The sequence below is a fragment of the Phodopus roborovskii genome, unplaced genomic scaffold (assembly GCF_943737965.1).
Source record: "Phodopus roborovskii unplaced genomic scaffold, PHOROB, whole genome shotgun sequence".
Lineage (NCBI taxonomy): Eukaryota > Metazoa > Chordata > Mammalia > Rodentia > Cricetidae > Phodopus > Phodopus roborovskii.
Window position 1 is genome coordinate 2,502,423 of NW_026126460.1, and position 25,216 is coordinate 2,527,638.

A 25,216-nucleotide genomic window follows, 5' to 3' on the forward strand; every position below is an offset into this window, starting at 1 on the left:
GAAAATGGAAAGAACTCCCATGCTCTTGGATAGGTAGGATAAACATAGTAATAATGGCAATCTTGCCAAAAGCAATCTACAGATTCAATATAATTCCCATTAAAATCCCAGCACAATTTTTCATGGACCTTGAAAGAATAATACTCAATTTTATATGGAAAAACAAAAGACCCAGGATAGCCAAAACAACCCTGTACAATAGAGGAACTTCCAGAGGCATCACCATCCTTTACTTCAAGCTCTATTATAGAGCTATAGTCCTGAAAACAGCTTGGTATTGGCACAAAGATAGACAGGTAGACCAATAGAATCGAATTGAAAACCCTGATTTTAACCCACATACCTATGCACACGTGATTTTTTTTTTTTTTTTAACAAAGAAGCTATTATACAATGGAAGGAAAAAAGCAAGCATCTTTAACAAATGGTGCTGGTAAACTGGATGCTAGTGTGTAGAAGACTGCAGATAGATCCATATCAGTTGACATGCACAAAACTTAAGTCCAAATGGATCAAAGATCTCAACATAAATTCAACCACACTAAACCTCTTAGAAGAGAGAGTGGGAGGTACCCGTGAATGACCTGGTACAGGAGACTGCTTTCTTAACCTAACACCAACAGCACAGATACTGAGATTGAAAATTAATAAATGGGACCTCCTGAAACTGAGAAGCTTCTATAAGGAAAAGGACACAGTCAACAAGACAAAACAGCAGCCCACAGAATGGGAAAAGATCTTTATCAACCCCACATCTGACTGAGGGCTGATTTCCAAAATATACAAAGAACTCCAGAAACTAGTTACCAAAACACCAAATAACCCTATTAAAAAGTAGGGTACAGAACTGAATAGAGAATCCTCAATAGAGGAATCCAAAATGGCTGAAAGACACTTATGAAAGTGCTCAACATCCTTAGCCATCAGGGAAATGCAAATCAAAACAACTGCGGTACCATCTTACTCCTGTCAGAATTGCTTAAATTAGAAACAACAGCTTATGGTGGAGAGGATGTGGAGAAAGGGGAACACTCCTCCACTGCTGGTGGGAGTGCAAACTCGTACAGCCATTTTGGAGATCAGTATGGGAACTAGTTTACCACAGGACCCAGCAATCCCCCTCTTAGGCATATACCCAAATGATCCACATCCATGCAACAAAGACAGTGTTCAACTATGTTCATAGCAGCATTGTTTGTAATATCAAGAACCTGGAAGCAACCTAGATGCCCCTCCACTGAAGAATGGATAAAGAAAATGTGGTACATTTACACAATGGAGTACTACTCAGGGGAAAAAAAAAAAAAAGAATCTTGAAATTCACAGGCAAATGGATGGAACTAGAAGAAACCATCCTGAGTGAGATAAACAGTCACTAAAAGACGAACATGGTAGGTACTCACTCATATATGGATAATAAACATAGAGCAAAGGTTTACCAGCCTACAATCCACACCACCAGAGAAGCTAGGAAGCAAGGAGGACTCTGAGAGAGGCATACATGGTCCTCCAGAGAAGGGGAAAGGGACAAGATCTCCCTAGCAAATTGGGAGCATGGGGGAGGGAATAGGGAGTTAGGAGAAAAAGAAGGAAAGAAGAGGAGGAGAGAGGAGGACATGAGGGACCAGGAAGGTTGAATGGGGGAGGGGGTAGTGCATACAGGAAAGCAAGAAAAGAGATACCATAATAGAGGGAACCATTATAGGTCTAATGAGAAATCTGGCACTAAGGAAATGTCCAGAGATCTACAAGGATGACCCCCAACTAATTATCTAAGCAACAGTGGAGAGGCTACCTTAAATGCCCTTCCCATATAATAAGATTGATAACTACCTTATATGCATACTAGATCCTTCATCCAGTAGCTGATGGAAGCAGAAACAGACACCAACAGCTAAGCACTGAGCCGAACTCCTGGAATCCAGTTGCAGAGAGGGAGAAGAGATGAGCAAAGATGTCAAGACTAGGCTGGAGAAATCCACAGGAACAGCTAACCGGAATAATGGGGAGCTCATGGACCCAAGATTGATAGCTGGGAAACCAGCAAAGGACCCCTGAATGTGGGTGTTAGTGAGGAGGACTGGGTAGTCTATGGGGCCTCTGATAGTGGATCAGTATTTATCCCTAGAGTACAAATGGACTTTGGGAGCCCATGCCACATAGAGGGTTACTCTCTCAGCCTAGATACATGTGGGAAGGCCTAGGCCCTGCTGCAAATGATATGACAGACTTTGAAAATTCTCCCATGGAAGGCCTCACCCTCCCTGGGGAGCAAAAAGGGGATGAGATAGGGGGTTGGTGGAGTTGGCAGGGGAAGAGGGAACTGAGATTGACATGTAAAGATTGTTTGTAATATAAATAAAAAAGAAAAAAAATCTTTGCTAAGTCTCAACAAACATTGAGGGGTTTGTTGGAAACAGGGTTCCTACTAATACACTAGGTTGGCCTTGAACTTACTGTGTAACACATTTAGCATGAGCCACCACACTTTTGCTTTATTCCCTCGTTTTTATGGTTTAGAAGAAAACTGTGCTACTTAAAATTCACTAACACATTATATAAAACTTGTTAGCACAATAGGAAAGTGTGTGTTTAATATTATCTGAAAAGTAAGAGACCTAAGACTGAAGAATACTTAATCTTCTCTTCCAGAAATCACTATTAAAAAGCAAGACAGCTGGAACAGCTTGCTTTCTGGCTACGAAGACACTTAATTCCTAAGTTAAGGATAAATGCAAACCTACCATTTAGTAAACACATTTTTTTCAGTCTTTGTAGATTTATAAAAATAGTATTTACTTAAGAAACTTAAATAATTTGGGGAGGGGAAGTTCTCATGACACAGAGGCCCGGCTGACTCTAGGTTCTTCCTTGCCCTGCTTCCTGAGCACTGGGTTACAGGTGTACACCACACCCAGCGAAAACCAAGGCAGAGTATGTTTTAGAAGGTCTTTAGTCATCCATTTCTTCTGAAATTATAGAATGGATAAAATTTCCAAGTTTGAAATTTAAAGAAATACTCATGTATCTTCAAGAAAATGAAATACAATTCTATATCAATCCTAATAACTTTTGTTTGTTTTGCTTTGGCCTGAAAGATTAGGAAAGACCCAAGGATAGATTTTTTTTTTTTAAAGATGCTGTTGAGTAAAATTGCTTCTTTATACATTTGTTTTACAAATACAAGTAGTATTTGTTTCCAAATGAATACACACAAAGAATGAACAAAGCAAAAAACAAAACAAAACAAAAAAACCCACAACCAAAGTTGTTTAAGCGACTATTCCTCTGACATCATTCTTCTTTTAAAGTTGCTTCCTGACAGTACAATAAACACAGAGTTAACTGTTTATACAAATGTACACTCCAGGCACTCAGGCGACTGAGGCAGGAGTATTTGCCAAAGTCTACTTGGGCTATAAAGGAATTCAAGGGCAGTGTGTACACTTAGTGAGACCCCTCCCCTACCTCAAAAACAAAAAGCTGAGGACTGATGATGTTACTCAGTGATGGACAGGACTTGACTGGAGGACAGCCCCCAGCACTGCTCCCACAATAAAGAGATTAGCATCCTTGAGAAAAAAATAACTCAGTTGGTACCAATGGGAGAGGACTGGGACCAGATACATGTCTTCTGTTTCAAGTCTGAGTTCGTTAGAAAACTATGGTTTATTTTAACGTATGGAAACTGAAACTACAAAATCCATGTGAGACTATAAATTATAATAAACACAATTTGGAAACTAGAACAGATATGTTCATCAGATTGCAGATTTATTTTGCATTTTCCACAATAGATTTTGAGAATATACAAATTAGTCTTTTTTAAAGACTTGCCAACTTACTAGAGTCACTTAAGGAAATCACTAACAATTATTAAGTAAATCCATGCTGTGATTTACCACCCTGGGGAACTAGATACAAGAGTTACCCAAGTGTTTCACTACAATGTGATATAATCTAGAAAAATTACTGAATGTCTCCTTGAAATAACCACTTCCCACTGCAAGGTCCTTCTTCCCAAGATGAATTCTCAATAGAATACATTAGCCAGTTTATAGTTAAGAACAAATCATTTAAGCATATTCTCGAAAAGAAAATTTTTTAAAGTCCCTCTTGTTCCTGTAACAAATGATGCTGCAACAGATTCAGCAAGATGTCATTTTACAGATTTTAATCTCTGAAAACACAGCTCCTCATCAAATACATTTCCAAAGAGAAGACTCCTAAGACTTTTTTAAAAGAGCACATTTTAAAACCTCTACCAGTTTTTTTTTTACCTAAATGTAAAATTCTAAAGCTATCATTTACCTTAATTGTTGGCAGCAATTCAGCTCTCCATGATAAATCAACCCCTTGCCGGCTTTGAAATAAAGATGAGGGGATAATTAGAGGACAAATGTTCAGGTATCATAATTTACAAAGACACTTCAGAGTAAAGAGGAAAAAAACATCTGCAGCCCTGTAGATGAGAGACTGTATAGTAGCAATGAGGATGCAGTCTATATACAAATCCATAAAGCTCCCTAGGCAAAACAACAAAAAGATCGGTTTTTCCTAACAATCAATTAGTTCAAAAAATTTTAAAAATTTGCTAGTATATAAATCTTCTTTTGTTTTCATTAAAAAAAAAAAAAAAACACACACACAAAATTAGGGCCAATGAGATGAGTGGATGGGAAAAACAATGTAGTGTAAGCTTGACAGAATGAAGGAGGGGAACCAGCTCCCAAGAGCTGTCCTCTAAACTTTATACATATGCTATGGCATGCATACCCCCACACATATGCACGTGAAACACACATTTGCACACACACAGACACACACATGCAGGCACACAGCACATGCATGCATGAACACACACTGCATACACACACAGAGCACAAACACACACACATGCACGCACATATATGTACACAGACAGTAGAACACAATAATCAAAATTTAAAATATAAAAGTTACAATTTAATACAGCAGCAAAATAAACATATGATGACAATATGAAGATCTTCTGGCCATTTGTTGTGGTTCACGTCTTTAATATCAGCACTGGGGGAGCTGATGCAGGAGAATAACAGTGAGTTCCAGGCCAGGAGTTCCACAATAAGTTCCAGGACAGCCTGGGCTACAGAATGGGATCTAATCTCAAAAACCAAAGAGAAAAAAAAAAGTGTGTGTGTGTGTGTGTGTGTGTGTGTGTGTGCGCGCATTCTGGAATTTTAATTTTTGAGCATTGTTTGTGTTAAGAAAAATGAACAAGTGGTTGAAAAGACTTACCACATGGATGTGCTGTTTATGCAGCCAAAAATCCAACTATTTGTATCCTGTTGGTTAATAACAGAAAACAATGAAATAAAACAAACACCTCTAATACTTTCCTTTTATATAACATCAATGGGTATAATACAAAAACAGCCATGGTTAGGACCAAGGGATACAATGTAGCAGCTTATAACTAAGAAACATCCAATATTTTCTTTAAGTACACACAGGTCAAGGATAGGCCAAGAGTAGACAACTAACTTGGACCAACTAGGACTAGATGAGCAGCTGACCCACAGCATGAGACTGACCTCAGAGCATCTGTTCAGCCCATGATCTATGGATTTCTAACTGCTGCCCCCAAACTTCCAGCCTCAAATGTCCATGCTTTAGTTACATATAATAACCTACAGTCTAGCAGAAGTATGAACTTACTTTTCTAGAAACAAATACTTGCAGCCAGGTGTTTTAAATTTTAAATTAACTTAAAATTTAAACCTTATCCTATAGACAGCTTATTACTTTGCTTTCTGCATATTCATTTGACTACCAGGAAATAACTTCTCTATCACTGGGGATGTGCTTAGTCTGAAACACAATGCAAGGGCTGGACACTGACAGTAACAGAGGATTAGATGCTGTAAAATGAACTGCTTTTCCCTCTCCCTCTCTATGTCTCTCTCCCTCTTTCTCTTCCTTCCTACCTTTCTTTTCTTTCTTTTTTAAACAAAGCATCCTTCATTTAGCTTTGGTTATTTAAAAAGCACTACCAACTGAGATTTTCATCCCAGCTTTTTATGGAACCAAATATGATATCCAAGATCTGACATTACTGAAATCCCACTGGAGTGTAGGATAGCATGGAGCACTGTCAAGACTGCCTTAGAATCTCAGATAAAGAATGATGAAGTCAATCCTGTCATCAAATCACTATTTATAAAGTCCATTCTAAGGCAAAAAAGTTAAGGTCTCAGAGAAAGCCATGAGTCAGGCAGTCAGTCTCTGATTTCATGAGGCTTAAATAAAAGATGACTTTTTTTTAAGAATATAGGAAAATAACAAGTATTTCTCTCCTCTCTCTGTAGGCAAAATGCTGTGTGACTCTAGTTCCTTGGAACTATAATGAGACACTCTGAAGCAGGAGAAAAGGACAGACCTGCAGGTTGGTGTGGTTATTCAAGTAACTCATAACCCCAGCACTTAAAAGTCAGGAATGGCACAATGCTGATAATTGTTCAAAATTGTGTGCTGATTACAAAATAATTCATTATCATATTTTCACCCTATATAGGCTTACATGTTCTACAATTAAAATTGAAAAAAAATTAAATCATATATTATCTTATGATAACACTCACTGACTTCATTACCTTTCTACTACTGTGACAAAACACTATGACCAAGGCAACTTATAGAAGGAAGCATTTCATTTGGGGTTCAACAGTTCCTGAGGGTTAAGATCCATGACCACCATGGAGAAGAACATGGCAGCAGGCAGGCAGACAGGCAGGCATGATGCTGGAGCAGTAGCTAAGAGCTCACATCTCCATCTACAAGCCCAGGCAGAGCACACCAAGTGGAAATGGCATGAGCTTTTAAAACCACAAAGTCCATCCCATGACATATCTCCTCCAACAAGGCCATACCTCCTATTCACTCCCAAACAGTTCTACCAACTAGGGTCCAAGTATTCAAATATGTGAGTCTACAGGGGCATTCTCATTTAAACCAATACATCCGTAGACATTAAATACAGAAAACAACCCTGTAATCCCACAAATGCATGAGCTGCATTTTCAGCCAGATTTTCCTCCAATGTCCTACAATCTCTCTTCCCTCTCCTCAGCAGCACTCTGACCTCTGCTCCATGTTTGGCCATGGGTCTCTGAATCCAGTGACTGATGGAAGCAGGCCTTCATTAAAAAGAAAAAGCCATTGCTTTGATAGTGTAAACCTATATTAAAGTCACTCTACTGTCCTAAGGAACTCTGGTATAAAAAGCACCTACATTTTAGTATATGATCAAAGAGTAAAACAAGGCTCATTTCCTAAAACTCCATTCAGACAGCTTCATCAACTATACTTACTCTTTAAAAACTAACAAAAGTTTAGGATTCAATTCCTCATCCTGAATACAGTGAATCTAAGGTAGAAGGACAGGATGGAAGATTCAAATTTAGAATTTAACAGCACATTATCAGTTATAGGTAAACTGTGCCTAATAATTCTCCACCAAAACACTGTTCTAAGCAAATGTTTTCAACTGACTAAACTCAATGACAATTATAGCTAGTCTTATTAGACCATCAATTGAAAGTAAAAGGATGAACAACAGCTTTTCAAACCTAAATGAGACATGCCAATCATCTTACCAGCATAGTGCTCTGACAATAGGCATGAGTGTAGATTTTCCTATGATTTGCAAGAGGAAATGTAAAATAAATCTTATCAGACTCCTAAAAAAAAGAGAGAAAACAATTTAACTATAGTGAGTGAATAATTTCATCATTCAATAAATCATGGTAATAAGAATTAATTATATATTATTGCTGTTACTAAGAACCAATTGGCTAGGAATGGAAAGTAAGAATAATGAGGGGAAAGAAAAAGTAAAACCTCTGTAGATGTTCTGGAAACATAAGGTTTAACACATTCATGTGTGTGATGATTTAGCTTTTGATTACTGTTTTTGGTGTTTTGTTTTGGTTTTTGAGACAGGGTTTCATTTTATAGCAGTGGGTGGTCCAGGATTTGCTTGTGGATTGAGCCGGCCTCAGGCTTTGAGCAATCCTCCTGCCTCTGCCTCACAAGTGCTGGGATTAAAGGTGTGGGGTGCACCACCCTGCCTGGCTGTGATGTTTGAACTTTCGATCACTCTGGCTACTGGAAAGGTCCATAAATAACAACCTAGAACCATAAGCCAGGCTATGGTCTGCAGGTAGTTTCCTAAATAAAATGAGCCCTTAAATCAATAGAAAATTCAGCACCAGACAGGGAGAGGTAAAAACTGAGCTGAAATATTTTGTCACACCAGCAAATGAGGACACAAGCAGTAACTACAACTAAGTAGCTGTATTGAAAGGATAAAGAGCCAAACTTGAAAATGCTTCACCTTGTCAGGCAAAGAACAACTTTAGAATCAATGAACTGAATGAATGCAAACATATTTACATACATGAATGAACCATGGTCACCCATGAGGAATGCTAACAAGCCAACTCACTCTTAACAGCCACTACATACAAAATCAAGCATTTATCATTCTGTCCTTTGGGATTTGTCCTACTTTTGAAAAATTTAGTAGAAAAAGGGAAATTTTTTTTGTACAGTATCCTAGTCAATAAATGAAAAAGAAACAGAATGTCATCATTTTTGTATACTCCTATATTAAATAATTCAGACATTTCCTACCAACTGTTCATCTCTCAAGAAGAGAGCCTAGGAAAGGCAAAAAAAAAAAAAATCTAACAAAAAAATGAATCTATCAAGCATTTAGATCCAATTATTAAATCATGGGAAGAACTGGCAAAGGAATATATTTAATGACCACAGAAATACAATGAAATTCCATTATAACAGGAGACTGATTTTTTTTTCCAATAAATTTCAAAGGAAATAAAACAGTAGAAACTATATTGAAGAGGAATACCAGACATATCAAACAACAATGATATGTGGCTTCATTTAGATCCTTAACAAAATAAATTGGAAAATGAAGAAAAAGGTCCAAATTCATGATAAAATAGGGTAATTGAACAGATTTAGTATTTATTATTTAGGTATTCTTAGTAGATCAGGGGAAATTATATGATTTGTTTTTTAGAGTTCTTAACTTTTAAAGATAAATATGAGAGTAAATTTAGACAAAATACACTGATAGAATACTTACATTATAAGCCACATAGGTCCACCTGGATACTTTCACTGGAACCCACATAGATGTCCCTTAATGGGAAGGAAATTAATTTATTTGCTTTACTTGTTTCCACATTAAAATTTTCTTTCTTTTTTGAATTCTGATAAATACTTACTAACAACAACAAACAAGTGGTTCTTTGAACACTGGCTACTTTAAAAGATAAGATCCAGAAACATAATCTTGTGTTCATATCAGGTGAGGAATTATAAATATATTCAGTGTCTTTAACTTAATGAAATTCTCAGTAGAAGAAATGAGTATTATTTTCCCCAAGCAAAATGTTTACATAAGTAAAACAGTAAATGCTCATGAGCAAATACATCCAGCAAATGATAGGCTAGTAACACAAGAATATGAAGAATAAACGGCACTGAGAAACAAAGACACTATAAATAATACAGCTTACTGTTGGTGACCATCAGGAAAAACAAGGACATGTAGCTCTAAAACCTTTGTATCTATCAAGTCATTTCTAGCACAAACTTTGATCCATATCTTACAATTTGCCTTTCTACTTTCCCCTTTCAAACTAAGACCTAGACCACATTAGCCCCATGATAGGGCAATCAGAAAATAACATGACCATAATACTTGAAGTATACCAGTTTCCCCCTAGTACAAAATACTAACAGCTGTACACTCATAGCATACTTACTAAACACAATAATGAAAAGTTCTACTTTAAAGGTTATCATCACAAACCTGTTAGGTCAGAAATTATTGATGGGTTTTCCTCAAACTGCTTAGCTGGGTGTCTTATAAAATGGTGACTCAACACAGACAATTTCTTCTTAGATTTTTGAGTTATCTAGAAAGAACATTAATACAATCTAGATCATTTACACGTGATAATTTGATAAGTCATTACTTCAAATAATAAAGAGTCAACATTTACTTTCTATGAGCCAGGCACTGTTCTAAAACAATATGATAGTAAGTCTAATCCTCACAAAATCAGATAGTATTTATCTGAATTTTCTTAAGAAAACTAAGGCAGAGAAAAATAGACATTTATCTAAAGTCACAAAGCTATTAAAAATTTGGGGCCATAATGCTCTGTCATAATGAAAAAGAATGCCTCAAAAACTAATGTTTTCTCCAGGAGGAAGAAGAAGGCAGAGTCACAGCTCTCAAAGCCATTCCCATGGAACAGAAAAACACTGCAGGATGACCGGGGAAAGGCAGTTGAAGATGAGTCACACCAGTTTGTTCCCAACTCACAGAAGAAACTGAAGCTGAGGAACACAAGGCTCTTAACCATGCTGAAATGAACTAGCACAATTCATCTAGCAGTCGTTAAGAAATCGACGAAAGAGCGATACCATGTTCTGTACAGGGTGTGGTGGATGACTCCTGTGTTCTGCTAGCTGAATAACTTGGAAAGCATGGTTGAACTCAGATCTCATTACAGATACGGCTCAACCTGAGGGAGTAAGTACACAGTTGACTCTCTAGTGTGAGTTACTAGAGGATGGCATACATCTTGATCTTATCAATATGCTAAAGATAACTTTAAAACACAGCTCAAGAGTACCTAATAAGACAGATTATGACATTGTTATATGTTACTAAGAAAAACTATTAATTATTAAGTTGTAAATAATTCTCTTAAATTAAAACTAAGCGCTGGAGAGAGGTCTCAAATTTCTGGCCTGTGCAGAGAAAGACCTGAAGGAAGTGTTAGAGACCACCTTTGCTTTATTTCCTCTGCTTCCTGAGTTAAAGGTCTATGTATTACATCAGAAGGAAAAAAAAGGTATTTCTATTTCAGAACTAATTCAACTTGATACAAAGCACAGGTTTCTGTTAATATCCATGTTAAAATGAATTAAACCTGTTAGCACTAAGAAAAACTTTCACTTTGCTAGAATAAGCTTTTAGAAATGCATACTTGTTTGGTATCAGCATCAATAAGATCAAAGAATGCTCGGATTGTAGTCAACTGCAATTGTTTACACCTAAAAAATAAAGGGAATGTTACAGATACAATTTTCTGAAAAACACTTTATTTTTTCAACTTGAAATTGTTACTAATATAGCAACATAACAAAATTGTAAAACGTTAGAAATTATATTGTATTTTTTAAAAATTTTATACCTTGACCCCTTGCTTCCTCCCCAATTATCCCCACAACTCCCACATCATATCTCCATTCCAATTTCATGTTCATCTCTTAAATTTAATTCATTTTTTTTTTACCTCACTAAATCCAATTAGTCCCACCCACACATGCATGAGTGTGGAATAATCCATTAGGGGATGGGGACTCTACCAGTCACCATACCCCCAAAGAAAAGTGACTCTCCCTCTCCCAGAAGCCACCAACCACCAATTTTGATTCCAATATGCACAATTCTATTAGTTATAATGGAGTATATTACATTCCTTTAATGTTATGCACAAATAATGTATTCAACAAATCATTCTTATTAAGTGTATATATCAAGGCTGGAACCTGTAACAGCATAGCAAATGACATATTTCTGGATATCTGACGGCAGAACGGCCCTTCTGTTGCCATGTGACTTCTAGCTGCATGCACACATACTGTCTGTGCCACCCTACATGCCTACACTGTGTGGATCCTGAAGACATCATGGCTTGTACAGACAGAGAGAGGACAAAAGAGAAACTGAAAGAGAGCACAAAGAGCTAGACACTGGAATCTTTGCTCTTCTCGGTCCATATGTAATCTCTTGTGTTTCTACTTATATTAGGTACAGATCTAACTTCTAGTTGGTTTCCATTGATGCCGGGCAGCAGCCATAACTGCATTAACCATATCTGAGTGCAGTGATTGGCTCGGAGCTTGGAAAGCCCTCTTAGGGGCACATCTAACTCTGCCCAGTGATGGCAAACCCTAAAATTTAGTACTTGATTTTGGCATCATTCAGAGTGACCTAACTTGTGCTTCAGAAGATGATGTTACAGATTGCCAAGAAAACCATGATCAAACAAGCAAGAGTCAAGTGTTGAGCTCTAAGCCCCTATTAATCTTTCACTCTTGGACTTAATTCTGTGTCACATTCTATGAAAGCTAGAAAATTGATTACTGCATTAATGAGAAATCTCCAACAGAGGTTATAACTTACCACACAATGGAAAGGTGGTCTGTTGAAACCCAGGTCTTAGGTACTGCTGAACTCTAGAAGGAAAAGAAAAAGAACTGAACTCAAATACATTTACTATTTGTCAGATTTCTTATAAACTAGTATTTAGAAACACTTGTTAATTTCATTATATTGTATAATTCTTTAGTTAAAATATTCATTTTTATAAAAGGTGATCCCAAATTAACATATCCAAAGAGCATACACTGAGGTTTTAACATTTAACATCTTAAAACCATAATTAAAAAGTTGAGCTTAACATTCCTTTTATAAGGTATCCTATAAAAATCTTATTAAATAAGGGATCTTTCTTACCTAAAGACTTTTTACTTTTACATAAATGTAAAAGTTCCAATAGACATTTCAGGATTTTAGTTTTGACTAAACTACTGCTTGGTGAGTTCTAAGATATGATCTTTTAAGCAGGAATGTACCTGAGAAATATTTATTAGCATGTATTAACTGTACAAAAGAGTATGATTATGACATTTCCACACATTCACATAATATATAGTGATCACTTTCATGCTCTATAACCCTTATTCCTCCCCACCTTTTTTATTGATAAGTTTATAGGCACTTTATATATTTAGGAACTATTGCCGATGAATTACTAAAAGTCTGACAACCAGAGTTCTCTATGGTTCTAAGATTTTATTAGCCACTGAGCAGAATAATAGCTCAACTACTACTAATAGGTAACATTTACCATTATCAAGAAAATAAAAGTGCTTTATTTTCTTTGAGTTGACAAAGGCAACACAAAACCACCTACTCCCTCCTTGTAAGGCTCATTAGAACACCACAGAAGAAGGGCAGAAAGAACATAGGAACCCCACTACCTGGAGAAGAGCTGTGAAAAGCCAACTTCTAGGCAGGACACAGCCACTGCAAGCATGAACTCACATTAGCTGTGGTTACTGACACTGGGCCTGTTCAAGACTAGCCTTGTCAATAGTCAGCTACGGGAGAAGGAGAAGCTCATGAGGTCCCACCCCTACTGCAATCACTGACTACTGGCAGATTGTGGACAAGGAATTCAGTTGTGTTCCTACAGTAAAACCAGTAGGCTCCAATGGATAGATCCAAACTCATGTTCACACAGACAGCCCTTGTTAAACTCAGTGGGTCACAAAACCAAAGAGACAGATATGAACATGGGGTAGAGATCTGCAGGGAGGAAGAAGGTTGGCAGGGATGGCAGGGCGATAAGAGGGTAGGGGAGTAACAGGTACATTAGTCATTTATGAAACTGATAACAAATTTAATAAAAACGAGTACATTTTATAAGGCTGGTTGCTCATGGAACCATCAATTGTACACTAAATGCATCCATTCTTCTCTACGACAAATAGCACAGCTAAATCCTTCGGCTCTCTTGCTTTAGGAAGTTAACAGTACTTCCTCTAACAATGTGTGAGCAAAGGCAGTGGGCGCCTTTTCAGTCCTTCCCCATGCCTAATTCGCTTTCTCATCAGTTGAACTCGTGATGACTGAAGTGATCTTGCTCTCTAAATCAGAAGCCACCCATTGACCTTCATAGGATATGTTCATTTGTATTTATGACACTATTACCTATAAGGGAATATATTATAGCAATTTCACCTATTCTACAAATACAATTATATATTTATGTCATCATTTTTCTAGCCCCCAAGGAATATAAATGTAACTCCTGTGATAAACAATGAAAAAGTTACTTCTTAATTGACTTTAATAGCATACATATAAACATGTGAAAAGTTATAGACTATTTGAGAGTTAAAAAACAAAAGTCAAGTTATACAAATAGACAACAGTGTAAAAATTCTGTTATTAAAATCTTTGCATCAGAGATACAGAAATAGTGACAGCAACACATTGTCAAACGGGTTAGAGCAGACAAGGAAACACATTCATGAGATAGAGGATGCATGTAAGATCAAATGGCTTGTTGTTTAAAAGACAAACATCAGCATGCTGCAGGTCGAGGATGGCAAGTAGGTTATGGCTGATTTCATAAGACTTCTGATGGGAGATGTCATTCTGTAAATATGTTTCTCTTATTGGTTAATGAATAAAGCACTGTTGGCCAATAGTAAAGTAAGATAGGAGGGACTAGGAAACATGGAAGATTCCAGAAGGAGTAGGGAGGAGTCAACATGGAGAGACTAGCGAGAACAGAGGTCCAGGCCCTCTCTCTGATAAAATAAAACCACGTGGAAATACTTAGATTAATAGAAATGGGTTAATATTTAAGACACAGCTAGCCAATAAGAAATACTAATAACAGGCTAACTGCTTTACAGCTAATACAGCGTCTCTGTGTGTTATTTGGAGCTGGCGTGGTTCTGGGACCAGGCAGGCAGGAAAACTACTCATAACAGACTTCATCATTTGTGTTTACTGAAGAGTAACAAACCAGGTATTCTGAGGATTTCCAGCAAAAATCTGTCTAAAATACTCAACACCAAAAACAAGATTCACACCACTAATAATGATGCTGAGAGAATTATTATATGACATTCTGGTTGTATCCTAATTTTTCCAGTTAGAAGAAAAAGTTAATCATAGTCTTGCATAATAATTTCTCCTCTGGATAAGGTAAGGATTCAGTAAGCAACTAAGTAATGGATGAATAGTAAGGCAACAGTAAGTTACACCAAAGAACAACTCAGAAACAGTGACGTTCTACCACTATCTCACCAAAGCACCGGAGACAGGTGGACCACACTCTACAAAGACTGTGTGCGCCTTTGAAGTAAAGTCTTAACAGCTGACATCACAGTTAAATAAACAAGAAGTTCTAAAGGAAACCTGAGTTCACTCTACAAAGGCTGTGTATGCTAATTAAAGACTAATACTCAATGTTCTGGTAGGGAAGGCTAATTAGCAATCATCGAGTTAATCAGGGTTTTATTTGTACTTCAACTATCAAAGAGCATGATCTTATTTACCAATTTGTAAATGGGATGGTCTGACATTTTATTAGTATTATATATACTCACACTCAGATGTAACTAGATCCCCTTGTGTTTAGCCCACACTTTCTTATACCTCTAATTAATGGATAGGTTTTTATTTTGGAGACTATCATTTTCACTAATTTTCAAGGTTTCTAACATCCTTTTTTACTTTCTCTGGTATAAGCATCCATACTTCTGTTTCTCAACACATTCATCTTCATTCAGATTTTCTAAAACCACATTCCCATATTCTCATGTGCACACACACAGGCATGTGCACACACAGGCACATGCATGCATGCACACACACAGGCAGTGCACACACAGACACACACATACACACACACACAGGCAGTGCACACACAGACACACACACATACACACACACACACACACAGGCATGTGCACACACAGGCACACACATGCACGCACACACACAGGCATGCTCCACCAACTCAGCACTCATTTACAAGCAGGTATACACTGTTTCCTTTTTGATGTTCCATTGTGTCTACTCTATCACTATATAGAATCTTTAAAATAATTACCACAACAGATAAGGCACTGGTGTGATGGCTTAATTTTGGTAGAAAAGTCAGTCCTGAACGGACTTGGTAATCCCGGAATCCTCCAGCTACAGAAAGTGTAGTCAAATTTATATGCCGAGCATTTAAAATCCAATAGTTGTTCACAGTCATATAAAACTCTGGAAGAAAATAAAAAAGAAACACTGATAAATAAGCCAATTTGTGCATCCATTCTTATAATACTAATATTTACCTGAATTTTTGCTTGAGCTTTTGGTCTATAGACAGCTTTATTCACATTTCCTTATTTTGAGAAAAATAATCAGATTTGCATATAAGTCAGAGTACAAAAATCTACATTTGCAGTAAATCAGAGTACAAATATTGAGAGTTTCTAGAGGTGTCAGTAAAGAAAAAGGCCAAATTGTACCACATGCAAACAGTTCTCTGTACCTAACAAGAATGGTGCTCCACCATAACAAAGAAACCCTTAGATTCCTCCACAGAATCCCAGACTTTGCAAAGGAGTTATAGACATCCACGGTGCTAAAGTAATGATATATGCCCTGTTCAATCCCATCATATTGCATACATTAAATATGTGCATTTTGTATATGAATTACCCTCAATAAAGTAGTATTCAAAAAGAAATACACACCTCCCTGTCACAGATGTGTCCCAGTTTTTGAAGGCTTAGCAACCCTGCTTTGGACACCTACATAAGTTCCTACAATCTATCATGACAGAGCCATATTAATTTTAGGATTATACCTCTGAAGGAAATCTCAGGTTGATATTGACCTGGAAGCTTTGTCCCTACTGGTTATCTCTAATAGTGCTAAAAGATGCTACACAGACTACCTGAAGAGAAAAGTCATTATCAACCATACACAGCTATGAATCCTGGAAGCTATAATAATGACTGGCCTGAAAGACATGCCCACTGGTATAATAGTAGCAGGGACATCATGGGAGTATCCAATAACTTTCTGATCAAATTTAAGTCCTTCTCCACAAAAGGAAACCCATACCTTACTTACACCATTATTAACTAGAAACTTATAGCTAGATAGGTCATAGTCCCTAAGAGAGAGACTACTATTATGCTGCTAAATGGACATAGTATTAAACTGACTCCTGGGACTTATTGTTATACCCAAAGATCCATGTGCCTCTCATCCCTCATCCTGAGACGCTTCAATTTGCAGTAGATGCTGATTAACCCAGTGATCCATAACCAGCCGAGGCAAAGAGAATAACTGACTACAGAATGTCCAGCATTAAGGGGAAGATACATACTGCAGCCTGCTTCCCAAGGCTCAGGGATCACTGCGGGGGGGGGGGGGCAGGAGGAGTGAGCATAATAGCCAGAGACAGAGGATAACCACAAGGAAACCTTAGCTTCTGGACACGGTGGGGCAGCTACACTTATCAACTAGCAGAGGATTTCAACAGCAGGTTAAAAAATCAACGCATGCCCAAGCTGGAGAGGATCCTAGAAAGGAGAGAGGGGGTATCCCAAGCAAGGACAGAGGAGGGGATCCCAGAAAGGAGAGAGGAGGGGATCCCAGCAAGGAGAGAGGAGGGGATCCCAACAAGGACAGAGGAGGGGATCCCAGCAAGGACAGAGGATCCCAGCAAGGAGAGAGGAGGGGATCCCAGCAAGGACAGAGGAGGGGATCCCAGCAAGGAGAGAGGAGGGGATCCCAGCAAGGAGAGAGGGGGGATCCCAGCAAGGAGAGAGGAGGGGATCCCAGCAAGGAGAGAGGGGGGATCCCAGCAAGGAGAGAGGAGGGGATCCCAGCAAGAACAGAGGAGGGGATCCCAGCAAGGACAGAGGAGGGGATCCCAGAAAGGATAGAAGAGGGGATCCCAGTAAGGAGAGAGGAAGGGATCCCAGCAAGGAGAGAGGAGGGGCTCCCAGCAAGGAGAGAGGAGGGGATCCCAGCAAGGAGAGAGGAGGGGATCCCAGCAAGGAGAGAGGAGGGGATCCCAGAAAGGACAGAGGAGAGGATCCCAGTAAGGGAGAGAGGAGAGGACCCCAGCAAGGACAGAGGAGAGGATCCCAGTAAGGAGAGAGGAGGGGATCCCAGCAAGGACAGAGGAGGGGCTCCCAGCAAGGACAGAGGAGGGGATCCCAGCAAGGAGAGAGGAGGGGATCCCAGCAAGGAGAGAGGAGGGGATCCCAGAAAGGACAGAGGAGAGGATCCCAGTAAGGAGAGAGGAGAGGACCCCAGCAAGGACAGAGGAGAGGATCCCAGTAAGGAGAGAGGAGGGGATCCCAGCAAGGACAGAGGAGGGGATCCCAGTAAGGAGAGAGGAGGGGATCCCAGCAAGGAGAGAGGAGGGGATCCCAGCAAGGACAGAGGAGGGGATCCCAGAAAAGACAGAGGAGGGGATCCCAGCAAGGACAGAGGAGGGGATCCCAGCAAGGACAGAGGAGGGGATCCCAGAAAGGAGAGGGGGAGATCCCAGTAAGGAGAGAAGAGGGGATCCCAGCAAGGAGAGAGGAGGGGATCCCAGAAAGGACAGAGGAGAGGATCCCAGTAAGGAGAGAGGAGAGGACCCCAGCAAGGACAGAGGAGAGGATCCCAGTAAGGAGAGAGGAGGGGATCCCAGCAAGGACAGAGGAGGGGCTCCCAGCAAGGAGAGAGGAGGGGATCCCAGCAAGGAGAGAGGAGGGGATCCCAGCAAGGAGAGAGGAGGGGATCCCAGAAAGGACAGAGGAGAGGATCCCAGTAAGGAGAGAGGAGAGGACCCCAGCAAGGACAGAGGAGAGGATCCCAGTAAGGAGAGAGGAGGGGATCCCAGCAAGGACAGAGGAGGGGATCCCAGTAAGGAGAGAGGAGGGGATCCCAGCAAGGAGAGAGGAGGGGATCCCAGCAAGGACAGAGGAGGGGATCCCAGAAAAGACAGAGGAGGGGATCCCAGCAAGGACAGAGGAGGGGATCCCAGCAAGGACAGAGGAGGGGATCCCAGAAAGGAGAGGGGGAGATCCCAGTAAGGAGAGAGGAGGGGATCCCAGAAAGGAGAGAGGAGTTGGGCACACAGTCCCACTCCAAGCCATGGAGCTACTAGCCATGACTAGCTGCTGGGAGAAGAAAAGGTTTTCTCTAAAAGTGCAAATTCTGATAAACTGATCACTCTCCAGTGCAAGACCACACATCTAAGAATATCTGGGCAGCACAAATTGGTTTTGAAGGATTCAGAAATTAAGCTTGACAAAATGTTAGGGAGTTATGAAGTGGGGAAATACTCAGATGAGTTGGAGAAGGGTGAATATGATCAAAACATGTTGTATGAAACTCTCAAAGAACTAAATAAAAAATGAATTAATTAAAAACAAAAGAATAGCCAAGTGGTGTTGGCACACACACCTTTAACCCCAGCACTTGGGAGGCAGAGGCAGGAGGATCTCTGTGAGTTCGAGGCCAGTTCCAAGCAGGAGTTGTTACACTTTGTCTCAGAAAATAAAACAAAACAAACAACAAAAAGAATAAAAGAAGAGGTTTAATCTTGAAAGATTATTTTTAAGTGTACCTGTAATCATTTTAACTTAACATGTACTGTGCAAAAGGCAACAGAAAAGGTGGTAACAAACGTAATTTTCAGTTCTTGATTCTTTTCCGAAATATATACCCATCCAACATTACAAGAAGGAGCACCACAGATTTAAACAATTTTAATTATAAAATTTCTTAGTCTTATTACTTTAAGATTCTGATATGGCAAGTTTCAAATCAGTAACTCTTAACGTTGGATTGCTAGAACATCGGGATCATCAAACACAGGTCAAGTGACTGGAAGAAGAAAGCCAATGGCTTTCCCAGCGAGAAGTCTAGACTGAAGAGATTGGTGACAGTGAGGATGGAAGTGCTGATTTGCAGCTGGACTGCCGCACACACAGATAAAAACGCTAACAGAAATAGCTACAGAGACAGCATCTTCACCCCAACAGGAGGAGGCCAGTTTGAGTGTACTACTACTCACCCGTAATAAAACGATCTAACGGCATTACAGGGGCCACATGAGGAGTGGCTTGTGTAACAAGAAGATTTATCAGATCTTGTTTAAAATTTTTCAGTGTAAGCAGTGCTCTGGCAACGAGGCCACCCATAGAATGACCAATTATTGCCACACTTGTGGGAGCAAATTCTTGACCCTATTTAAGAAAAAAAGAAAAAAAAAAATCAGGACAGAATTCTTAGTATTATAAGAAAAATAGTTAGTACTTCTGTTTGCATATGAACAATGCAAAGATAAACTATAGGAGAGAGAAAAATCTATTTTCACACAGTTATAAATGATATACCAATCTTCCTCTATGTTATGTTATTTTTACCAGTTGTATTTTTGGTTATGGTTTTCTGAACTAAAATTGGAATTCTTGGTTTAAGTGAGTCATGTTGGTATTCATTTGTTAGGTTGTATACAATCTGAGGTGTAAGTATATTTAATATAGAATACAACATTGTTTTATAATATATAAGAAGTCAGAATATTTGACACCAAAAAGAGTTTTAAAAGACAAGACAGTTACAGCTGTTGAAGCAATATACTATCAATGGTATTGCTACCATACATTTGAATTTAAAAAATAAAATAGCATTTTTTCATAGGTTATATAATTCTTTAAGTAAGTATTGCCTTAAAAATAATCTTTGTTGGGGCTGGAGAGATGTCTCAGAAGTTAATCTCACTGACTCTTCCAGAGGACCATGCCACCACCTGCATGGTCAATGTGGATAACAGTCTGTAACCCTAATCCCAGGGATCCAATGCCCTCTTCTGGCACAGGCATGTACACGGTGCATAGGCATACAAGTGGGCAAAATATCCATATACACAAAGACAATTAATTTTAAAAAGCAATAATAGTCTTTGTTTATCAGGTGTCATGGTGCAAACCTTTAATCCAAGCACTGGGGAGGCAGAAGCAGGTGGATCTCCGTGAGTTTGAGGCTCTACTTAGTGAGTTCTAGGCCAACCAGAACTACATAGTGAGACCATGTCAAAAACAAACAAAAAGTTTGTGTTGGCTGCTCTCCTTAGTCTTCCTACTAAACTTTAGACTTCTCTCCCACAACACTGACCGTTCACAAGGACCATTCCTTCAGTTACTGTGCAAAACAGGGCTAACATGGAAGGCCTGCATTCCTAGACTTTATCACCCCCAAGCCTTTTCTTCCTAGTCCTGTCAAAGGCAATTCAATCCCTTCAGCTATCCAAAGAATTTGGAGTCATTCTTAACTCTTTTTCCTTCATACAGAACTTCAACCTGCAATCTGCCAGCAAAGCCCGCTGTCTCTGCCTCTGAGAGCAGTACCAATCTGTCCAGTCCTCAGCACTTCAGCTGCTACCAACTTAATTTAAAGCATTATTGGCTCTTGTCTGAGACTGCAATAGGCTTCTACCTGGTCTCCCTGTCTCCACCCTTATGCCCCTCAGGTTGATCCTCTAAAATAACCAAAGTGATGCTATTAAAATTTAAATAAGAATGTGTCACTTCTCTAATGGTTTTCCATAAGGGGGTAAAACATTAAAATTGTCTACATATCTTTACAATCTATCCAACCCAGCCCCGCTGCTTTGTGCTTTTCTACATTGCTGCATTAGACTCTTGAGATGATGACGCTTTCTCTACCCAGAATGTTCTTTCCATTCCTGTATCTTATCCATTCAATGAAATTCAACTGTCCTTCCACTCTTACTGTACTTGCTTATAATAGAAATTGTGTTGGTATTTATTCTTAAAAATATTGATTAGTTATATTATAAGTTTTTAATGTGTTCATTAGAAAAATCCAAAACAAAATTAGAAAATCCAATAAACTACCCTGTAACATTAAAGTTTGTTTACTGTGGTTGACATTTATTTATTTTATCTGATGAATAATCTTATCAGTTATTACCTATACCTAAAGAGGATCATTTTCAATCTCATAACACTCATGATTCCTCAGGATAAGAAAGTTAATTTCTAGTCAGGCACTGGTGACATAATCTTTTAATCCAAGCACTTGGGAGGCAGAGGTTTTCAATGAATTTGAGGTCAGCCTGGTCTACAGGACAGTCAGGACTGTTACACAACAAAACCCTGTCTCAAAAACAAAACAAAACAAAAGTTAATTTCTACTCTTCCTACACTGAGTTCATGTTCCTTTTTCTATACATTATGCCATAGACAGGTGCTAATGTGGTCAAATGGCTTGATATAGCTGCAAAGATGATCCTATGATGAATTATACTGACTCATATTTAGGTATTAAACCATTTAGTAATTCTTGTAATAAATTATATTTGGTCATGATGTATTACATTTTTTATATACTGCTGAATTTGGTAGTTTGGTTTTTAGTTGAAAATTATGTACTTATGATAATGAGGAATATCTCTGGTTTCTTTTCAATGACTGTTGTGTTCTCTAAAATAAAATTATGTATCTCTTATTCATTCTTTCTTTTTTTTTTTTTTTTTTTTAAATCCTATCTAGTTTTGTGGTCAGAGCTATGCTGAACTGAAAACTGAGTCTTTTTCCTCCTGGGAGTTGTTTTTTTGATCCTTAATTTAACTTTTCTATTTTCAGAAAATATACTGCATAAGTATAGCATTTGAAGATTGTTAACACCTGTGACCCAGCATATACTGTGGCACAGAACTTAGTAAATGGTAACTGTGCACTGAGAGAGTATGTTTCTACAGTTGTTGAGTATAGTATTCTGTTATTACTAATAACATTATGTAGCAAAGATGGTGAATAGTGTTCAAATCCATAGTTTTAGCCACTTCTTTATCAATAATTGGGAGAACAGTAGAGGAATCACTAGGCTAACTGCTAATAATGCTAATTTCTTTCCTTTGTGAATTTGGAAGCATTAGATGCATACAAACGATTGCATTGTTTTCTTGAGAACTGACCCTTTTATCATTATAAAATGTCTTTAAGGACAGAGCTGAGGATGAAACTCAAAATTCTTTAAAATGTATACCTTTAGTCCTGATGAAATGCCTTTCCCTAAAATTTATTGAAAACATAGTTATTTAGTCATTCTGTTTTTTGATTCATTGTCTGGCATATGTGCACACGTGAATGTCAGGGGACAACTTGGGGAGAGGGGCAGTTTCTCTCCTTCAAACATGTGGGCTCCAGGAACTGAATGGAGGTCATCACACAGGGCAGCAGGTGCCTTTACCCTCTGAGTTGTCTCACTGGCCCTCCACCTTACCTTTTGAGACAGGATCTCTCAATGAACTAAGAAATTGCAAATTCAACTTAGATCTTTAAACTACCATTGACTTGAGGATCCCACATGTTTTTTTTTTAAAAAAAAGTACTGCCAGTTTTGCATTTTTGTTTCAACTTCAATATAACCAAACATATTATTTGAAACATACCAAATGTGATACTGTTGATATAGGTTACACCACTGATTTGCATATTTATCTCCTACCTTGTAGAGTTTGAGGATCGCTTTAATGCATTCGTGCACAAACTTGGTCTGCTTCTGGAGACTCCCACCGTACAATGCCACCAGCTCCTCATTGAAGTTCACACTGAAGAAGTCAAAGTGGTACTTGAAGTCAATGTCTTCTGCTTTCCTAAGTGCAATGGAGCCAATAGAGCGGACTGCAGAGTGAAGACAGAAGAGCTCATTGTACAAAGCATTCCAGAATCCATCCAACTTTGTTTCGAAGGGTTTTACCTTTTGTTTTGCTTTTCTGACACGGGGTATTTCTGTTTAGCCCTGGCTGTGTTGAAACTTGCTCTGTAGACCAAGCTGGCCTCAAACTCAAGAGATCCACCTGTCTGCCTCCTGAGTGCTGGGATTAAAGGCATGCACCATGACCCCTGGGAAGTTTAGAGGTTTTTTTTAAATAAATAATCTTATCATTTGTGATGCACATTAACAGTATCAATTTAGGAGCTCGGTTGGTGAAGGGTTTGCATTTCACATGTGAAGACTCTGACCTCAGATCCCAGTATCCATGTAAAAGCCAGTCACATAGAGCCACACACACACTCCCAGCACTGGGGAAGCAGAGGCAAAAGGACCCTTGAGGCTTGCTTGCAGGATGTCCAGGTAAATCTGGGAGCTATAGGTTCAGTGAGATCCTGTTTCTTTGTTTTTGTTTCTTTTTTTAATAATAATAATAAACACAGAAATGAATAAAAGGAAAATAAAGCAAAAGTGGAGAGCTAAATAGAGCACACCCAATGGTGACTACCTACTCATGTCCATATGCACCATACCTAATCTGTCTGTCTGTCTGTCTGTCTGTCTCTCTCTCTCTCACACACACACACACACACACACACACACACCAATTAAAAGAACAAACTAAGCCAGCAGCTATACGCCTTGTTTTTCCTAGGCATATTTTAAGGTAAATAAACAAACAAAATGAACCGATCATTCAGTCTTTACTTGTGTTCCTCTCTCTGGGAACATTAGCAGCCAGCAGAGGAAGGAGTGAGCAGTAGAAATTCTGTTGCTTTTACTGAGGACTGTAAGTAAGAAGTTTCCTATAAGAAGTATGTGTTCAACACCCTGCTTGCTTTTTCTTCCTCTTATACAGGGTATCTATTCCATCAGTTCATTCTATCTCCCAAACACACGCCTAGGTATCTGTCAGCATCCCATTCCTATCTTCCTGATCTAAGCAATATTTCTTTCTTGACCGCCCCTGCTTCTTATCTTATCTGTCTCCTTGCACTCCTTTTGACTTATTGCCTATTTTATAAATCCTTTAATATTTTATTATCAAGTGATTACATTATGTGACATATTTTGGGCAAAGAAAAAAACAACAACAACAAAAAAAAAAAACAACAACAACAAAACAGAATCCTCTGTCTATGAGTAGTCTTCCTACTCCCTAAAAGAGCACTTTTCTTTTCTTTCTTTCTTTTTTTTTTTTTTTTTGAGACAGGGTTTCTGTGTAGCTTTGTAAACCTGACCAGCCTCAAACTCAAGAGATCTGCTGCCTCTGCCTCCTGAGTGCTGTGATTAAAGGTGTGCGCCACCACTGCCTGACTAGCACTGGCTTCTTTTCTGTTTCCATGAATTTGCCTATTCTGAACATTTACTTCATATACACGATATCATCCCAAGGTGTGATTTTGTGTGAATGCCTCTTTCACCCTTAGGATGTTTTTAAGATCCATCCATATTGTAGCATCTCCCTACATCCCCATCAGCAGGATGTAAGTATTGTAGTTTGAAAGAAAATGGCCCCCCAAAGAGAGATGTGGCCTTGTTGAAGGAAGTGGGGTCATGTGTCACTGTGGGGGTGGCCTTTAAGGTCTTTTTCTCAAGCTTTACTCAGTATGACAGTCAGTCGACTTCCTATTGCCTGCAAGATGCAGCAATAAATACTCTCAGCTCCAGCACCACGTCTGCCCTGCATGCTGTCTTTGGAAGTGGAAGCGAGCACCCCAGTTAAATGTTTTC

At 38.8% G+C, this 25,216-nt stretch overlaps 1 protein-coding gene across 1 annotated transcript in view; it reads right to left on the minus strand.

The window, feature by feature from the left end:
* Nucleotides 1–25,216, minus strand: part of Pgap1 (post-GPI attachment to proteins inositol deacylase 1) — a 62,766-nt gene that overhangs the window by 29,332 nt on the left and 8,218 nt on the right. The window contains exons 3-12 of the mRNA XM_051190207.1: nt 23,216–23,391; nt 19,755–19,926; nt 15,786–15,943; nt 12,275–12,327; nt 11,073–11,139; nt 9,884–9,989; nt 9,152–9,207; nt 7,635–7,718; nt 5,278–5,324; nt 4,312–4,363 (exon numbers count right to left, since the gene is read on the minus strand). Of these exons, the coding sequence (XP_051046164.1) occupies nt 4,312–4,363; nt 5,278–5,324; nt 7,635–7,718; nt 9,152–9,207; nt 9,884–9,989; nt 11,073–11,139; nt 12,275–12,327; nt 15,786–15,943; nt 19,755–19,926; nt 23,216–23,391 (971 nt within the window). The remainder of the gene's footprint in view (nt 1–4,311; nt 4,364–5,277; nt 5,325–7,634; nt 7,719–9,151; nt 9,208–9,883; nt 9,990–11,072; nt 11,140–12,274; nt 12,328–15,785; nt 15,944–19,754; nt 19,927–23,215; nt 23,392–25,216) is intronic.